This window comes from Xenopus laevis, chromosome 4S (genome assembly GCF_017654675.1).
Source record: "Xenopus laevis strain J_2021 chromosome 4S, Xenopus_laevis_v10.1, whole genome shotgun sequence".
NCBI lineage: Eukaryota > Metazoa > Chordata > Amphibia > Anura > Pipidae > Xenopus > Xenopus laevis.
This window is the reverse complement of record NC_054378.1, coordinates 4,404,781-4,422,858: the sequence shown is the minus strand read 5'-3', so window position 1 is coordinate 4,422,858 and position 18,078 is coordinate 4,404,781. Positions and strand designations below refer to the sequence as shown.

The 18,078-nt window shown below is 34.6% G+C and overlaps 1 protein-coding gene across 50 annotated transcripts in view; it reads right to left on the bottom strand.

The window, feature by feature from the left end:
• Nucleotides 1–18,078, bottom strand: part of LOC121393158 (mucin-2-like) — a 77,704-nt gene that overhangs the window by 44,061 nt on the left and 15,565 nt on the right. For 31 of the 50 annotated variants that reach the window (XM_041560801.1, XM_041560802.1, XM_041560820.1 and 28 more), the window contains exons 23-47: nt 16,985–17,224; nt 16,199–16,355; nt 15,580–15,711; nt 13,872–14,016; nt 12,947–13,084; nt 12,297–12,434; nt 11,765–11,902; nt 10,721–10,858; nt 10,207–10,344; nt 9,255–9,392; nt 8,734–8,871; nt 7,715–7,852; nt 7,045–7,182; nt 6,516–6,653; nt 5,507–5,644; nt 4,971–5,108; nt 4,438–4,575; nt 3,795–3,932; nt 3,357–3,494; nt 2,839–2,976; nt 2,200–2,337; nt 1,949–2,086; nt 1,442–1,579; nt 771–908; nt 243–380 (exon numbers count right to left, since the gene is read on the bottom strand). In XM_041560801.1, coding sequence (XP_041416735.1) covers nt 243–380; nt 771–908; nt 1,442–1,579; nt 1,949–2,086; nt 2,200–2,337; nt 2,839–2,976; nt 3,357–3,494; nt 3,795–3,932; nt 4,438–4,575; nt 4,971–5,108; nt 5,507–5,644; nt 6,516–6,653; nt 7,045–7,182; nt 7,715–7,852; nt 8,734–8,871; nt 9,255–9,392; nt 10,207–10,344; nt 10,721–10,858; nt 11,765–11,902; nt 12,297–12,434; nt 12,947–13,084; nt 13,872–14,016; nt 15,580–15,711; nt 16,199–16,355; nt 16,985–17,224 — 3,572 coding nt within the window. The remainder of the gene's footprint in view (nt 1–242; nt 381–770; nt 909–1,441; nt 1,580–1,948; nt 2,087–2,199; nt 2,338–2,838; nt 2,977–3,356; nt 3,495–3,794; nt 3,933–4,437; nt 4,576–4,970; nt 5,109–5,506; nt 5,645–6,515; nt 6,654–7,044; nt 7,183–7,714; nt 7,853–8,733; nt 8,872–9,254; nt 9,393–10,206; nt 10,345–10,720; nt 10,859–11,764; nt 11,903–12,296; nt 12,435–12,946; nt 13,085–13,871; nt 14,017–15,579; nt 15,712–16,198; nt 16,356–16,984; nt 17,225–18,078) is intronic. The other 19 variants (XM_041560812.1, XM_041560810.1, XM_041560811.1 and 16 more) reach the window with 19 other exon arrangements.

Sequence of the window (18,078 nt, the reverse complement as noted above, 5' to 3'; positions counted from 1 at the left end):
CCTTGAATGTCTAAACGCAATAATAAAAAAGTAGTATTTCGCTGCTTTACAAACACAATATACTCATATAAACAGACACTACAAGGCTATGATATATATATATTTCTTTCTACAGTTCTTATTCTGTAGGTATGGCTTGCTGTTTCCATTTCCAACAGATCAATAGGTAAGCTGTTTCCACGAAGATTATCTATACAACCTTTAAAAAATATGGAAAAGCAGCAGTTATTTCTCATACTTACCATGTGGAACAGTCATCTGAGCAAGGTACAGCGTCATTAATGTTGTAGGCCTGGCCATTGATGTAACATTTGGGGAGACAACTTGCTGGAGGGTTGCTCATAGCAACACAAGTCACTGTCCTGGTAATATCACACTTACTGAAAGAGAAAAAGATGAGACAAAACAGATTAATGACAAATCACAATAGAATGCTTATTTGACAAAATAAAATAAAAGGTATTACAGCGCTGCTTTACAAACATGTTATAATTACATAAACACTCTTTATACTGACAGGACCACTAGATATAAGCTGTATGTTGAAAGAACCCTTTTTTAATTGCTGAATGTTATGTGTTTTTTGTTTTTGTTATCAAGTATTCAAATAGAATAAGCAAATTGATTAACCATGAACTGAACTCAAGGGTGTGTTTTCCAATTTATGTTCTAACCAAAATTTTGAAAATGAAGGTACACTGCTTCAAATAACTTAATTTATGCAATCTTGCCAAATAATTACTTGGGCGACAGTTTTTTCTTTTACTTACCATGTGGAACAGTCATCTGGGCTAGGTACCTCATCATTAATTTTGTAGACTTGGTAATCGATGATACATATGGGAAGACATTTTAATGGAGGATTGCTAATAGTATCACAAGTCACTTGTTGGTTAGTATCACACTTGCTGAAAGAAAAAAAGAAAAAAAAACAGGGTAAAGGGATTCTGTCATGATTTTTATAGTGTAGTTTTTATTTCTAAATGATGCTGTTGACACAGCAAATCATTAACTCTGCCATGTTAAATTTCCTTCCTAAACCAGCAAGTGCAGTTTAACTTTTAATATTGGCGTAGGTGCCATCTCAGGTCATTTTACCTGCTCATGTGCTATGAGAAAGAGCCAGTGCTGCACTATGGAACTGCTTTCTGATAGGCTTTTGTTTCTCCTGCTCAATAAAACTGAAGGTGTCTCAGTGGGACATGGATTTTTACTAATCTTTGCTGTTCTTATATCTGTCAGGGAGTTGTTATCTGGTTAACGTCCCATTGTTCTGCTAATGTGCTGCTGGGCGAAGGGGGAAGTATGGGGTAATATCACCCAACTTGCAGTGCAGCAGTAAGAGCACAAGTCACATGACTGAAGGCAATAGGTACACAAATATTATACTCTTGAACCTTCTAAGAAATATGGAAGGGTAGCAGTTATTTCTCTTACTTACCATGTGGAACAGTCGTCTGAGCTAGGTACCACGTCATTAACATTGTAAGAAAGACCATTGACGTAGCATTTGGGGAGACAACTTGCTGGAGGGTTGCTCATAGCAACACAAGTCACTGTCTTGGTAACATCACACTTACTGAAATAGAAAAAGACAATGCAAAACAGCTAAATGACTGAACACAGAAACTTGTTTTATTTGAATAAATCAAATAAAACATATTGCAATGTTACATTACGAACATATTATAACTACATAAACACAACTACAATCACACGGCCATAAGATATTTGCTATATGTTTACAGCCAGAACATTTTTTTTTTTACATTTCTGCACATTATGATTTTGGTTTTTATAAAGTTATCAAATAGAATAAGTACAGCCATCAATCATGTAATCAACTCAAGGATGTGTTTCCTAATAAATGTTCTAACCAATGTTTTGAAAATTAAGGTGCACTACTTGTCAAAAAATTACTAGGGCAGCAGCTATTTCTCTTACTTACCATGTGGAACAACCGTCAGTGCTGGGTACAGCGTCATTAATGTTGTAGGTTTGGCCATTGAAATAACATTTGGGGAGACAACTTGCTGGAGGGTTGCTCATAGCAACACAAGTCACTGTCTTGGTAACATCACACTTACTGAAAGAGAAAATTACAAGACAAAACAGATTAATGACAACACATGATAAAAAATGTTATTTGACAAAATAAAATAAAAGGTATTACAGGGCTGATTTGCAAACTTTACTTACCATGTGGAACAAGCGTCTGGGCTAGGTACAGCGTCATTAATGTTGTAGGTTTGGCCATTGATGACACATACGGGGAGACATTTTGTTGGAGGATTGTTCATAGGAGCACAATACACTTGTTGGTTAGTATCACACTTACTGAAAGGGAAAAAGAAAAAAACAAAAGATTGTAAAGGGATTCTGTCATGATTTGTACGGGGTAGTTTTTAATTCTAAATTACACTGTTTACACAGCAAATCATTAATTTTGCCACATAAAATGTTATTCCTAACACAGCAAGTGCTTTCTTTTAGTTGTAATATTGGTTTGTAGGTGCATCTCAGCTAATTTTCCTGCTTATGTGATTTTGGAAAGAGAACTTATGTATGTTTAAAAAAAAATAAAAAAAATTCTCATCACGGTGTCCCTTTGTTGACTAAACGTAGTAATAAAAAACTAGTATTTCTCTAAAAAATATTACAGTGCTCCGTTACAATCACAATACACTCATATAAACAGACACTACGATCATATTATTCTGTAGGTATGGCTCGCTGTTTCCATTTCCGACAGAGCAATGGGTAGACTGTTTCCACTAATATTTTTCTATACAACCTTCTAAAAAATATGGAAAGGTAGCAGTTATTTCTCTTACTTACCATGTGGAACAGTCATCTGTGCTAGGTACCACGTCATTAACATTGTAGGGAATGCCATTGATGTAGCATTTGGGGAGACAACTTGCTGGAGGGTTGCTCATAGCAACACAAGTCACTGTCTTGGTAACATCACACTTACTGAAATAGAAAAAGACAAGACAAAATATCTAAATGACTGAACACAGAAAACATAATTCTTATAGGACCAAATAAAACACATACGAACATATTATAACTACATAAACACACATTATAATCACAGGACCATTAGATATGTAATATATTTTAAAGCCTGAACTTTTTTTTAAATTTCTGCGCATTATGTTTTGTTTTTGTTTTTTTAAAAAGTTATCAAATAGAATAAGTACAGCCATCGATCATGTAATCAACTCAAGGATGTGTTTCCCAATATATGTTCTAACCAACATTTTGAAAATGAAGATACACTACTTCCAGTAACATATTGTATACAACCTTGTCAAATAATTGCTTGGGCAGCAGCTATTTCTCTTACTTACCATGTGGAACAACCGTCTGTGCTGGGTACAGCGTCATTAATGTTGTAGGTTTGGCCATTGATGACACATACGGGGAGACAGCTTGCTGGAGGGTTGCTCATAGCAACGCAAGTCACTGTCTTGGTAGTATCACACTTACTGAAATAGAAAAAGACAAGAGAAAACAGCTAAATGACTAATCACATAAAAAAATGCTTATTTGAATAAATCAAATATTGCAATGTTGCATTACAAACATATTATAACTACATAAACACACAAATCAAACTTAACAAATAGAACAAGTTCAGCCATCGAACGTGTAATCAACTCAAGGATGTGTTTCATAATATATGTTCTAACCAATATTTTGAAAATGAAGTTACACTACTTCCAGTGACATATTATATACAACCTTGCCAAATAATTGATTGGGCAGCAGCTATTTCTCTTACTTACCATGTGGAACAAGCGTCTGTGCTGGGTACAGCGTCATTAATGTTGTAGGTTTGGCCATTGATGACACATACGGGGAGACAACTTTTTGGAGGATTGTTCAGAGGAGCACAATACACTTGTTGGTTAGTATCACACTTACTGAAAGGAAAAGAGAAAAAACATAAGAGCGTAAAGGGATTCTGTCATGATTTTTTATCGTGTCGTTTTTATTTCTAAATTACACTGTTACAAAGCAAATAATTTAACTCTGCCGTGTTAGATTTAATTTTTAAACCAGCAAGAGCATTTTTAGTTGTGAAATCAGTGTGTTGGTGCATTCCAGGTCATTTTGCCTGCTCATGTGCTCTCAGAAAGAGCCAGTGCTGCACTATGGAACTGCTTTCTGATAGGCTGTTGTTTTCCCTACTTTTCTTATATCTACAGGGAGCTGTTATTTGGTTAACTTCCCATTGTTCTGCAGATGAGCTAATGAGGGGGAGGGGAATGGATGGAGTGAAATCAAATAGCCTGCAGAGCAGCAGAAAAGAGTAACTGAAGTTTATAAAAGCACAAGTCACTTGACTGCGGGCAATAGGTACACTAAGATTTTAATTTAGAACCTTCTAAAAAATGTGGAAGGGTAGCAGTTGTTTCTAGTACTTACCATGTGAAACAGTCATCTGAGCTAGGTACCATGTCATTAACATTGTATGAAAGGCCATTGACGTAGCATTTGGGGAGACAACTTGCTGGAGGGTTGCTCATAGCAACACAAGTCACTGTCTTGGTAGTATCACACTTACTAAAATAGAAAAAGACAATACAAAACAGCTAAACGACTGAACACAGAAAAAAATACTAATTTGACTAAATCAAATAAAACATATTGTAATGTTGCATTACAAACATATTATAAATACATAAACACACACAACAATCACAGGGCCATTAGATATTTACTATATGTTTAAAGCTTGATAATTTTTTTTTACATTTCATCACATTATGTTTTTTTGTTTTTATAAAGCAATCAAATAGAATAAGTATAACCATCGATCATGTAATTAACTCAAGGATGTGTTTCCCAATATTTGTTCTAGTCAATGTTTTAAAAATGAAGGTACACTACTTCTAGTAACATATTGTATACAACCTTGCCAAATAATTGCTTGGGCAGCAGTTATTTCTCTTACTTACCATGTGGAACAAGCGTCTGTGCTGGGTACAGCGTCATTAATGTTGTAGGTTTGGCCATTGAAATAACATACGGGGAGACAACTTGCTGGAGGGTTGCTCATTCGAACACAAGTCACTGTCTTGGTAACATCACACTTACTGAAATAGAAGAAGACAAGACAAAACAGATTAATGACAAAACACAATAAAAATAATTATTTGACAAAATAAAAAAATAGGTATTACAGTGCTGTTATAATTACATAAACACACATTACAATCACAGGACCACTCTATATAAGCTGTATGTAAACTTTTGTTAATTACTTCATGTTATATGTTTTTTTTTATGTTTTTTTAATTAATAATGATTAATGATTAAGACTGTACTTATAACGAATAAGTACAGTCATTAATCATGCACTAAACTCAAGGGTGTGTTTCCCAACATATGTTCTAACCAACATTTTGAAAATTAAGGTACACTGATTCCACTAATTTATTTTATGCAACCTTGCCAAATAATTGTTTGGCCAACAGCTTTTGCTTTTACTTACCATGTGGAACAGCTATCTGGGCTAGGTACATCGTCATTAATGTTGTAGGTTTGGCCATTGATGACACATACGGGGAGACATTTTGTTGGAGGATTGTCAATAGGAGCACAAGACACTTCTTGGTTAGTATCACATTTACTGAAAGAAAAAAAGAAAAAACAAAACAGTGTAAAGGGATTATATCATGATTTTTATGATGTTTTTATTTCTAAATTACACTGTGTACACAGCAAACAATTAACTCTGCCATGTAAAATTTAATTCCTAAACCAGCAAGTGAATTTTTTTAGTTGTAATATTAGTGTGTAGGCGCCATCTCAGGTGATTTTTCCTGTTCCTGTGAAAGAGCCAGTGCTGCACTATAGAACTGCTTTCTGATGTTTCTCCTACTTTATGTAAATGAAGGTGACTCAATGGGACATTAATTTTTACTATTCAGTACTTTTCATATATCTACCAGGGAGCTGTTTTCTGGTTAACTTTCCATTGTTCATCTGATGTGCTGCTGGGGGGGGGATGGGGTGATATCACTCAACTTGCAGTGCAACGGTTAAGAATAACTGAGGTTTATAAGAGCACAAGTCACATGACTGGGGCACCTGGGAAACTGACAATAGGTTGAGCCACATGTCAGATTTCAAAATTATATACAAATAAAATCTGTTTACTCTTTTCAAATACAGATTTCAGTGCAGACGTCTGCAGGAACAGAACTTTTAACTGATGTTTATTTAAAAAAAGTTTTTCTCATGACAGTATCCCTTGAATGTCTAAACACAATAATAAAAAAAGTAGTATTTCGCTGCTTTACAAACACAATATACTCATATAAACAGACACTACAAGGCTATGATATATATATATATATATTTCTTTCTACAGTTCTTATTCTGTAGGTATGGCTTGCTGTTTCCATTTCCAACAGACCAATAGGTAAGCTGTTTCCACGAAGATTATCTATACAACCTCTAAAAAATATGGAAAAGCAGCAGTTATTTCTCATACTTACCATGTGGAACAGTCATCTGAGCAAGGTACAGCGTCATTAATGTTGTAGGCCTGGCCATTGATGTAACATTTGGGGAGACAGCTTGCTGGAGGGTTGCTCATAGCAACACAAGTCACTGTCCTGGTAATATCACACTTACTGAAAGAGAAAAAGATGAGACAAAACAGATTAATAACAAATCACAATAGAATGCTTATTTGACAAAATAAAATAAAAGGTATTAGAGCGCTGCTTTACAAACATTTTATATTTACATAAACACTCCTTATAATCACAGGACCACTAGATATAAGCTGTATGTTTAAAGAACCCTTTTTTTAATTACTGAATGTTATGTGTTTTTTGTTTTTGTTATCAAGTATTCAAATAGAATAAGCAAATTGATTGACCATGAACTGAACTCAAGGGTGTGTTCCCCAATTTATGTTCTAACCAAAATTTTGAAAATGAAGGTACACTGCTTCAAATAACTTAATTTATGCAACCTTGCCAAATAATTACTTGGGCAACAGTTTTTTCTTTTACTTACCATGTGGAACAGTCATCTGGGCTAGGTACCTCATCATTAATTTTGTAGACTTGGTAATCGATGATACATATGGGAAGACATTTTAATGGAGGATTGCTAATAGTATCACAAGTCACTTGTTGGTTAGTATCACACTTGCTGAAAGAAAAAAAGAAAAAAAACAAGGTAAAGGGATTCTGTCATGATTTTTATAGTGTAGTTTTTATTTCTAAATGATGCTGTTGACACAGCAAATCATTAACTCTGCCATGTTAAATTTCCTTCCTAAACCAGCAAGTGCAGTTTAACTTTTAATATTGGCGTAGGTGCCATCTCAGGTCATTTTACCTGCTCATGTGCTGTGAGAAAGAGCCAGTGCTGCACTATGGAACTGCTTTCTGACAGGCTTTTGTTTCTCCTACTCAATGTAACTGAAGGTGTCTCAGTGGGACATGGATTTTTACTAATCTTTGCTATTCTTATATCTGTCAGGGAGTTGTTATCTGTTTAACGTCCCATTGTTCTGCTAATGTGCTGCTGGGGGAAGGGGGAAGTATGGGGTAATATCACCCAACTTGCAGTGCAGCAGTAAGAGCACAAGTCACATGACTGAAGGCAATAGGTACACAAATATTTTTCTCTTGAACCTTCTAAGAAATATGGAAGGGTAGCAGTTATTTTGCTTACTTACCATGTGGAACAGTCGTCTGAGCTAGGTACCACGTCATTAACATTGTATGAAAGGCCATTGACGTAGCATTTGGGGAGACAACTTGCTGGAGGGTTGCTCATAGCAACACAAGTCACTGTCTTGGTAACATCACACTTACTGAAATAGAAAAAGACAAAACAAAACAGCTAAATGACTGAACACAGAAACTTGTTTTATTTGAATAAATCAAATAAAACATATTGCAATGTTGCATTACGAACATATTTTAACTACATAATCACAAACTACAATCATACGGCCATTAGATATTTGCTATATGTTTAAAGCCAGAAATTTTTTTTTTTAAATTTCTGCACATTATGATTTTGGTTTTTATAAAGTTATCAAATAGAATAAGTACAACCATTGGTCATGTAATCAACTCAAGGATGTGTATAACAATATGGGGCAGATTTACTATGGGTCGAATATCGAGGGTTAATTAACCCTCGATATTCGACTAGGAACTAAAATCGTTCGACTTCGAATATCGAAGTCGAACGATTCAGCGCAAATCCTGCGATCGAACGATCGAAGGATTATTCATTCGATCGAACGATTAAATCATTCGAATCGAACGATTCAAAGGATTTTAATACAACGATCGAAGGAATATCCTTCGATAAAAAAATCACAGGCAAGCCTATGGGGACCTTCCCCATAGGCTAACATTGACTTCGGTAGCTTTTAGCTGCCAAAGTAGGGGGTCGAAGTTTTTCTTAAAGAGACAGTACTTCGACTATCGAATGGTCAAATAGTCGAACGATTTTTAGTTCGAATCGTTCGATTCGTAGTCGAAGTCGTAGTCGAAGGTCGAAGTAGCCCATTCGATGGTCGAAGTAGCCAAAAAAACACTTCGAAATTCGAAGTTTTTTTAATTCGAATCCTTCACTCGAGCTTTGTAAATGTGCCCCTTAATGTTCTAACCAATGTTTTGAAAATTAAGGTACATTACTTGTCAATTAATTGCTTGAGCAGAAGGTATTTCTCTTTCTTACCATGTGGAACAACCGTCTGTGCTGGGTACAGCGTCATTAATGTTGTAGGTTTGGCCATTGAAATAACATACGGGGAGACAACTTGCTGGAGGGTTGATCATAGCAACACAAGTCACTGTCTTGGTAACGTCACACTTACTGAAAGAGAAAAAGACAAGACAGATTAATGACAAAACACAATAAAAATGATTATTTGACAAAATAAAATAAAAGGTATTACAGTGCTGCTTTACAAACATGTTATAATTACATAAACACTTATTAGAATTGCAGGACCACTAGATATAAGCTGTATGTTTAAAGAACCTTTTTTTAATTACTGTATGTTATGTGTTTTTTTTTATTATCAAGTAAGCAAATAGAATTATTACAGTCATTGATTATGTACTAAACTCAAGGGTGTGTTTCCCAATATATGTTGTAACCAACATTTTGAAAATTAAGGTAAACTGTTTCAAATAACTTATTTCATGCCATCGTGCAAAATTATTGTTTTGGCAGCAGCTATTTCTGTTAATTACCATGTGGAACAAGCGTCTGTGCTGGGTACAGCGTCATTAATGTTGTAGGTTTGGCCATTGACGACACATACGGGGAGACATTTTGTTGGAGGGTTGTTCATAGGAGCACAATACACTTCTTGGTTAGTATCACACTTACTAAAAGATAAAAAGAAAAAACAAAACAGTGTAAATAGAATCTGTCATGATTTGTATTTCGTAGTTTTTATATTTAAATTACACTGTTTACAAAGTAAATTATTAACTCTGCCATTGAAAATTTAATTTCTAACCCAGCAAGTGCATTATTTTAGTTTTAATATTAGTGTATAGGCGCCATCTCAGGTAATTTTTCCTGTTCATGTGCTTTCAGAAAGAGCCAGTGCTGCACTATGGACCTGCTTTCTGACAGGCTGTTGTTTCTCTTACTCAATATAACTGAAAGTGTCTCAGCGGGACCTGGATTTTTACTATTGAGTGCTGTTTTATATCTACCAGGGAGCTGTTATCTGGTTAACTATCGATTGTTCTGCTGATGTGCTGCTGGGGGGAGGGAAATGGATGGAGTGATATCACCCAACTTGCAGTGCAGCAGTAAATATTAACTGAAGTTTATAAGAGCAAAAGTCACATGACTGGGGCACTTGGGAAACTGACAATATGTTTAACCACATGTCAAATTTCAAAATTAAACAAAGAAAATCTTTTTACTTTTTGGAAATATAGATTTCACTGAAGACGTCTGCTGGAGCAGCACTATTAACTGATGTATGTTAAAAAAAATCTCATTACATTATCCCTTTGAAGACTAAATGCAGTAATAAAAAAGTATTATTTTGCTGGAAAAAAAATATAGTGCTGCTTTACAATCACACTCTTTTAGACAGAGCAATAGGTCTAATGTTTCCACTAAGATTTTTCTATACAACCGTCCAAAAAATATGGAAAGGTAGCAGTTATTTCTCATACTTACCATGTGGAACAGTCGTCTGTGCTAGGTACCACGTCATTAACATTGTAGGGAATGCCATTGACGTAGCATTTGGGGAGACAACTTGCTGGAGGGTTGCTCATAGCAACACAAGTCACTGTCTTGGTAACATCACACTTACTAAAATAGAAAAAGACAAGACAAAATATCTAAATGACTGAACAGAAAAGGACCAAATAAAACACATTGCAATGTTGCATTACGAACATATTATAACAACATAAACACACATTATAGTCACAGGGCCATTAGATATGTAATAAATGTTTAGAGCCCGAACTTTTTTTTAAATTTCTGCTCATTATGTTTTTTTTGTTTTTAAAAAGTTATCAAATAGAATAATTACAGCCATCGATCATGTAATCAACTCAAGGATGTGTTTCCCAATATATGTTTTAACCAACATTTTGAAAATGAAGTTACACTACTTCTAGTAATATATTATATACAACCTTGCCAAATAATTGCTTGGGCAGCAGCTATTTCTCTTACTTACCATGTGGAACAACCATCTGTGCTGGGTACAGCGTCATTAATGTTGTAGGTTTGGCCATTGATGACACATACGGGGAGACATTTTGTTGGAGGATTGGTAATAAGAACACAAGTCACTTCTTGGTTAGTATCACACTTACTGGAAAAAAAAGAAAAAAAAAACAGTGTAAATGGATTCTATCATGATATGTATGGTGTAGTTTTAATTATACACTATATATATTTACACAGCAAATAATTAACTTTGCCATGTAAAATTTCATTCCTAACCCAGCAAGGGCATTCTTTTAGCTGTAATATTGGTGTGTAGGTGCTATTTTTCAGGTAATTTTCCATCTTATGTGCTTTCAGAAAAAGCCAGTGTTGCATTACGGAACTGCTTTCTGACAGGCTGTTGTTTCTCCTACTCAATGTAACTGAAGGTGTATCAGTGGGACATGGATTTTCACAATTGAGTGCTGTTTTTATATCTACCAGGGAGCTATTATGTCGTTAAATTCCCATTGTTTTGCTGATGCGCTGCTGGGGGGAGGGAGATGGATGGAATGATATCACCCAACTTGCATTGCAGCAGTAAGGAGCGACTGAAGTCTAAAAGAGCACAAGTCACATGACTGAGGCACCTGGGAAACTGACAATATATTTGGCCACATATCAGAATTCAAAATTAAACATAAAGAAAATCTGTTTACTTTTTTTAAATATAAATTTCACTGAAGACGTCTGCTGGAGCAGCACTATTATCTGATGTATGTTAGAGAAAAATTGTCATTACAGTATACCTTTGAAGACTAAACGCAGTAAAAAAAAAAAGATAGTATTTTGCTAAAAAATATTACAGTGCTTCATTACAATCACAATATACTCATACAAACAGACACTACAATCAATGATTGATATATATATATTTCTTTCTACAGTTCTTATTCTGTAGGTATGGCTTGCTGTTTCCATTTTAGAGCAATAGGTCTACTGTTTCCACTAAGATTTTTCTACACAACCTTCCAAAAAATATGGAAAGGTAGCAGTTATTTCTCTTACTTACCATGTGGAACAGTCATCTGTGCTAGGTACCACATCATTGACATTGTAGGGAAGGCCATTGACGTAGCATTTGGGGAGACAACTTGCTGGAGGGTTGCTCATAGCAACACAAGTCACGGTCTTGGTAACATCACACTTACTGAAATTGAATAAGACAAGACAAAACAGCTAAATGACTCAACACAGAAAAAAATGCTTATTTGACCAATTAAAACACATTACAATGTTGCATTACGAACATATTATAACTACATAAACACACATTATAATCACAGGGCCATTAGATATGTGTTATAGGTTTAAAGCCTGAACATTGTTTTTTTTTAAATTCCTGCACATTATGTTTTTTTTATTTTTAGAAATGTATCAAATAGAATAAGTACAGGCATCGATCATGTAATTAACTCAAGGATGTGTTTCCCATTATATGTTCTAACCAACATTTTGAAAATGAAGGTACACTTCTTCCAGTAACATATTGTATACAACCTTGCCAAATAATTGCTTGGGCAGCAGCGATTTCTCTTACTTACCATGTGGAACAAACGTCTGTGCTGGGTACAGCGTCATTAATGTTGTAGGTTTGGCCATTGAAATAACATTTGGGGAGACAACTTGCTGGAGGGTTGATCATAGCAACACAAGTCACTGTCTTGGTAACATCACACTTACTGAAAGAGAAAAAGACAAGACAAAACAGATTAATGACAAAACACAATAAAAATGCTTATTTGACAGAATAAAATAAAAGGTATTACAGGGCTGCTTTACAAACATGTTATAATTACATAAACACTCATTACAATCACAGGACCACTAGATATAAGCTGTATGTTTAAAGAACCTTTTTTTAATCACTGTATGTTATGTGTTTTTTGTTTTTGTTATCAAGTAATCAAATAGAATAAGTACAGTCATTTATTATGTACTGAACTCAAGGTCGAGTCTGTTTAAAATCTAAACATTTCTTGTACATTTCTGCACATTATTATTTTTTGTTGTTTTTATCAAGTTATGAAATAGAATAAGTACAGCCATCGATCATGTATTCAACTCATGGACGTGTTTCCCAATATATGTTCTAACCAATGTTTTGAAAATTAAGGTACACTACTTCTAGTGATATATTGAATACAACCTTGCCAAAAAATTGACTTGGTCAGCAGGTATTTCTCTTGCTTACCATGTGGAACAGTCGTCAGTGCTAGGTACCTCATCATTAATGTTGTAGGCTTGGCCATTGATGTAGCATTTGGGGAGACAACTTGCTGGAGGATTGTCAATGGAAGAACAACTCAGTTGTCGGTTAGTATCACATTTACTAAATAACAAGAAAGACAAAACAGATTTATGATTAAAAACATTAAAACAAAAAGGATATTCTACAAAAAGAATATCCACAATTTAATGATTTAGAGAGATCTTTTTTATTTTGCAACCAGAAATGTATATTAAGAGAAAACTTTTTTATTTTGTCACTTAATTTTCACAAATTTTTTATATATCATAAGTTTAGCCATTGTTCATATAATTAAGTAGTCACAATGTTTAGACCTGTAAATTATGGCAACTACGTAAGAAGTATATAAGAAAAGGTTTGGAGCAATGGTATGGGACCTGTTATCCATAATGCTCGGGACCTAGGGTTTTCCAGACAATGGTTCTTTCTGTAATTTGGGTCTTTATACCTTAAGTCTACTAGAAATTCATGTAAACATTAAATAAACCCAATAGGCTGGTTTTGCCTCCAATAAGGATTAATTATATCTCAGTTTGTATCATGCACAAGGTACTGTTTTATTCTTACAGAGAAAAGGGAAATCATTTTTCATTATTCAGATAATTTGAATAACATGAAGTCTATGGGAGACAGCCTTTCCATAATTTGGATCTTTCTGAATAATGGGTTTCCAGATAATGGATCCCGTACCTGTGCTTGAGAATTTTGCACATACAAAGTACAGAGCAATTTCTCAGACTTTGCTTAATTATTATATTATAGTTTTAATTTATGTTATATTCATTTTTTAAGGGTGTACTGTTTTCACTAACGTTGAATTTAAGTTGGTAAAATGTTTTAATGCGTAATCGAAATTTCTCTTGCTTACCATGTTTGACAGGGGTCATTAGTAGGAACAGGATCATTAATCTCATAGATTCTGTTATTGATAAAGCAGGAGTCACATTCTTCAATACATGATTTGTTTCTTTCATCATAATATGGACGTTCAGGTGGACAAACCGGATAGCAGCCTTTTAAAAACAAATAGACTTTTTTGTAATTTCTCTCAATCTCTTTGCCTAAATTTCAATCTATTATTTCAAAGTGTACTATCATAATGGTCATGAAACATGAGTCATGAATAACACTATTTATATTGTTTCAGGATTATTTTAAAACGAATACTTATGTTAAAACTGACCCACACACAATGAAATGGTAATATTTAAAAATATAAATATTATGTTATATAAATTATATAAATTATATTTATTTTGTATATGTCTATGGTGGAAATAAAAATTACTGCATTTGTTCCTGAAAAGAGAAGGAAAGCTTCCAAGGCAGTTTATTGCCAATAGATTATCCACAATAGTGCAAGCTGGAATGCTTTATCTATTCTGTAAAATGCTTAACCATACCTGAGTGAACAGCTCTAGAAGCTCTCTCTGTTTGTTTAGGATAGTAGCTGCCATTTTAGCTTGGCGTGACATCACTTCCTGTTTGAGTCTCTAATAGCTCTAGGTTCAGATTATAGGAGGGAGGGGAAGAGGGAGGAAGGAGAAGGGAGGGGGATAGAGGAACAAACTGAGCATGCTCAAGCCCTAGCCCTGGAGGTTTAAGATGGAAACAGGAAGTCTGATACAGAAGCCCATGAGTACACAATAGAAGGAAAGAAATGTGATGTTTCTTTTGACAGAGGACTCAGATCAACATTACTTTGAGAGTTTGTTGGTGTATTTATTTAGACCTTTCTAATAAAGCTTACTTATTTTTCCTTCTCCTTTAACACACTTGTCAGTTCTCTCACAGCTAGGCTTAAGCTGCATACTACAAAATTCGTACTTTGAATCATACGATTTTATCATACGATCATACGATTTTCCTTAGAAATATGCTCTGGAAGGTCCCCATAAGCTAACATAGCACTTCGGCAGGTTTAAGTTGGCGAAGTATTGAAGTCAAAGTTTTTTTAAAGAGACAGTACTTCGATTATCGAATGGTCGAATATTTCAACGATTTTACTTTGAATCGAAGGTCGAAGTCGAAGTAGCCTATTCGATGGTCGAAGTATCCAAAAATGACTTTGAATTTCGAATTTTTTAACTTCGATTTCACTTCAACCCATGATAAATCTGCCCCTTAAACTCATATCAAATTGTGATTTAATGAATCTAGCCAGACTACATACACCACAAGACAGGTTGTCACTGAGACAGAAAAAAATATTCTGTGAAGAAAATAATAAAATAATGTTTACATTATTACTGAATATACCCAGTTCTAAGAAAAACAATGTCAAACGATTAGAGATGATCACGGAAAAACGCACCCAATTTGTAATAATTTCTATGGTATTTTTTAAAAGAGTATTTATCAAACAATGAACTCTCATCCATTGATATATAGGCTTTTAAACTTTTTTTTTTTTTTTTGCCCTAAAGTTTGCTCTGTCTTATAGAATGCTTTTCTAGGATTCAATCTTTCCATCCCAGAATGAAAACAGGGCATGCAACATTGGGGACATTTCAAAACAATTTGTTTTGTTCTTTCAGCAGTCAGTCAGGTCAGACAGGATTAAGGTAAAAACCTACCTTCCAGGTGAGTGACAGGGGGTGAAAAGCAGTACTTGGTGATGTGCTCAAAGGTGCTGTACTGTGGGCCACAGGACATGTAGTGCCACATACATTCATTCTCATTATCATTGTAATAGTCACAGTATATTGCTAGAGGTGTGAAGAAAGAACAGAATTCATGTTACTATATATGATCATTTTCAATCAAGCATTGGCAGAATGTTATCCAGAAACACATTATCCTGTAAGGCCCAAAGTTAAATTCTAAGACACTTTTTATTTAATTTGATTAAGTATAAATTAATTTTGATTAATTAATTCATGCATTTTAATGTCTATTAGATATGAATTTGCAGTGCCCCCTCCCCCTGTTTAACATAAGTCCAATAATGGAACTTTTTTGCCCATTGTTTTATTTATTTGATGTAGATTGTTTGTATTTAAGACAGTAGCCAAAAAGTATGTTCAACACGGACCTGTTCAAGGAATTCATGTTAAACAAGAGGGTTTACTTCCCCTTTATGCAACGATCCCTTATCTGCAAACTATACATGGAATCAAATCTGTATTTTAGGAAAGCAATGACTTTTTCCAAAGTAACACATTTCTCTTTATAATGTCTTATTACAATACTTACGACAAATTTCTGGTGTTCTCCAGTCAACACAGACATCTACTTTAGAGCATTGTTGAGCGTAGGCAGACAGAGCAGTACAGAAGCACTCGCAGTCTCCACCAGTGTCACAGGAGCAGACATCATTTACACAAGAGTCATAGAAGGGTTTTGGATCCACCTACAAAAAAAATGACATATTATATAGTGCATGATAGTTTACTAAAGGGAACCTAATCCTTCCACAGCATTGTTGGTTCACCCAAAACTTACAGCCTGTGTGAGCACATGTGCCATAGTGCAGGTGATTCAGTTATTGATTTGAGCTGTGGATTCGAATTGCTCCTTAGATTGTGGGTGGGCGAATGCCGCCCCTAAAATCTTGCCACCCTAGGCCTGGGCCTTTGTGACCTCACCACAAATCTGGACCTGGCACCAGAAGATTGCACCACCTTCAAGGATTTCTTTAGAGTTCACAATACACAATTAAAATTTGCAATGCAATAAAATATTAATAGAATATTGCATTGCGAAATGCAAATTCTTGTTTTTGTAAATTTGTTGTTTTAGATTTATATTTAGCCAGTACAACACTGTTGGAATTATAGTTTCAGGTTATCTAATGTAAAATTATCTTTTGACAAGTATCCTAGTGGTGTGTGGGCTAAAGTGAATTTAATGGCTTGTGCAAATTTACTTTTGATTTATAAATCAAGCTTTTCTGATTTTTATTGAATTAAAATACTAATAACCAGCTAAATCCAAGTAGTAATATAACAACTCCCTTTGGAATATAAAAATAACATGTACCTTGCCGTGGCAGCTTAGAAAAACATTGCTGTTGATAATGTCACACTTCTTTTCAGCCCAAGATCTACGATGGGGAGCTGCAAAGCATGGCTGGGGAATACTTTCTGCATCAGGGCAAATATTACTGCGCTTCCAGCTGTTTCCAAAATCCATTACATTGCTGGCTTGAATCATTTGGCTGGTCAGGAAGTCATTGTTGGCATTATCATCAAAATTTCCACACAGGCCACAAACGTTGCCCTATAAAATATAATTATCATCAAGAAGAAAGGAATGAAAGACCTTATACATACAAGATATCAGAACCAGAATAAGTGCATACATTTAGGGGCACATTTACTAAGGGTCGAAGTGAATTTTAAAATTTAAAAACTTCAATTTCGAAGTAATTTTTGGGTACTTCGACCATCGAATAGACCAAAATTAGATTGGAATAGAAAAAACTTTGACCATTCGATAACCGAAGTACTGTCTCTTTAAAAAACTTTGAATTCGACACTTCGCCATCTTAAAACTGCCAAATTGATGTTTAGCCTATGGGGGAACCTCCTATAACCTATATGAGCCGTTGGCTAAGTTTTGAGATTTTTTTGTAAAATCGTACGATCGTACGATTACATCGCACGAATCGAACGATTCAAAGGATTTCATTGTGCGATCGAACGATTTTAATCTTAAGGAAAAAACCTTCGACTTCGACTATCATACTACACCTATTCAATGGTCGAATTTTGAAGTTTTTTCACTTCAAAATTCGACCCTTGATAAATCTGCCCCTTAAAGTTGTTTTGTGAGTCTGATTATATTGAAACCCCCAAAAAATCAAATATAGTTATTATTAGAAATAAAGTTACATAAAAATAGCATAATGATCAGGCACTATAACGCCATCAATTTAAAAGTCATACATCTACAGTATGTGATATTAAAAACGTTGTCAAAATCTAAGTAGACCACCTCTACTGCAATGTCTTGTAGTAATAATAATAATAATAATAATAATAATAATAATAATTTTTATACCCAAGGGTAATGGATAATGTCAATACACTAAGTAATTTTCAGGTTGCAATTGTGCATTAATTTGAAGCAGC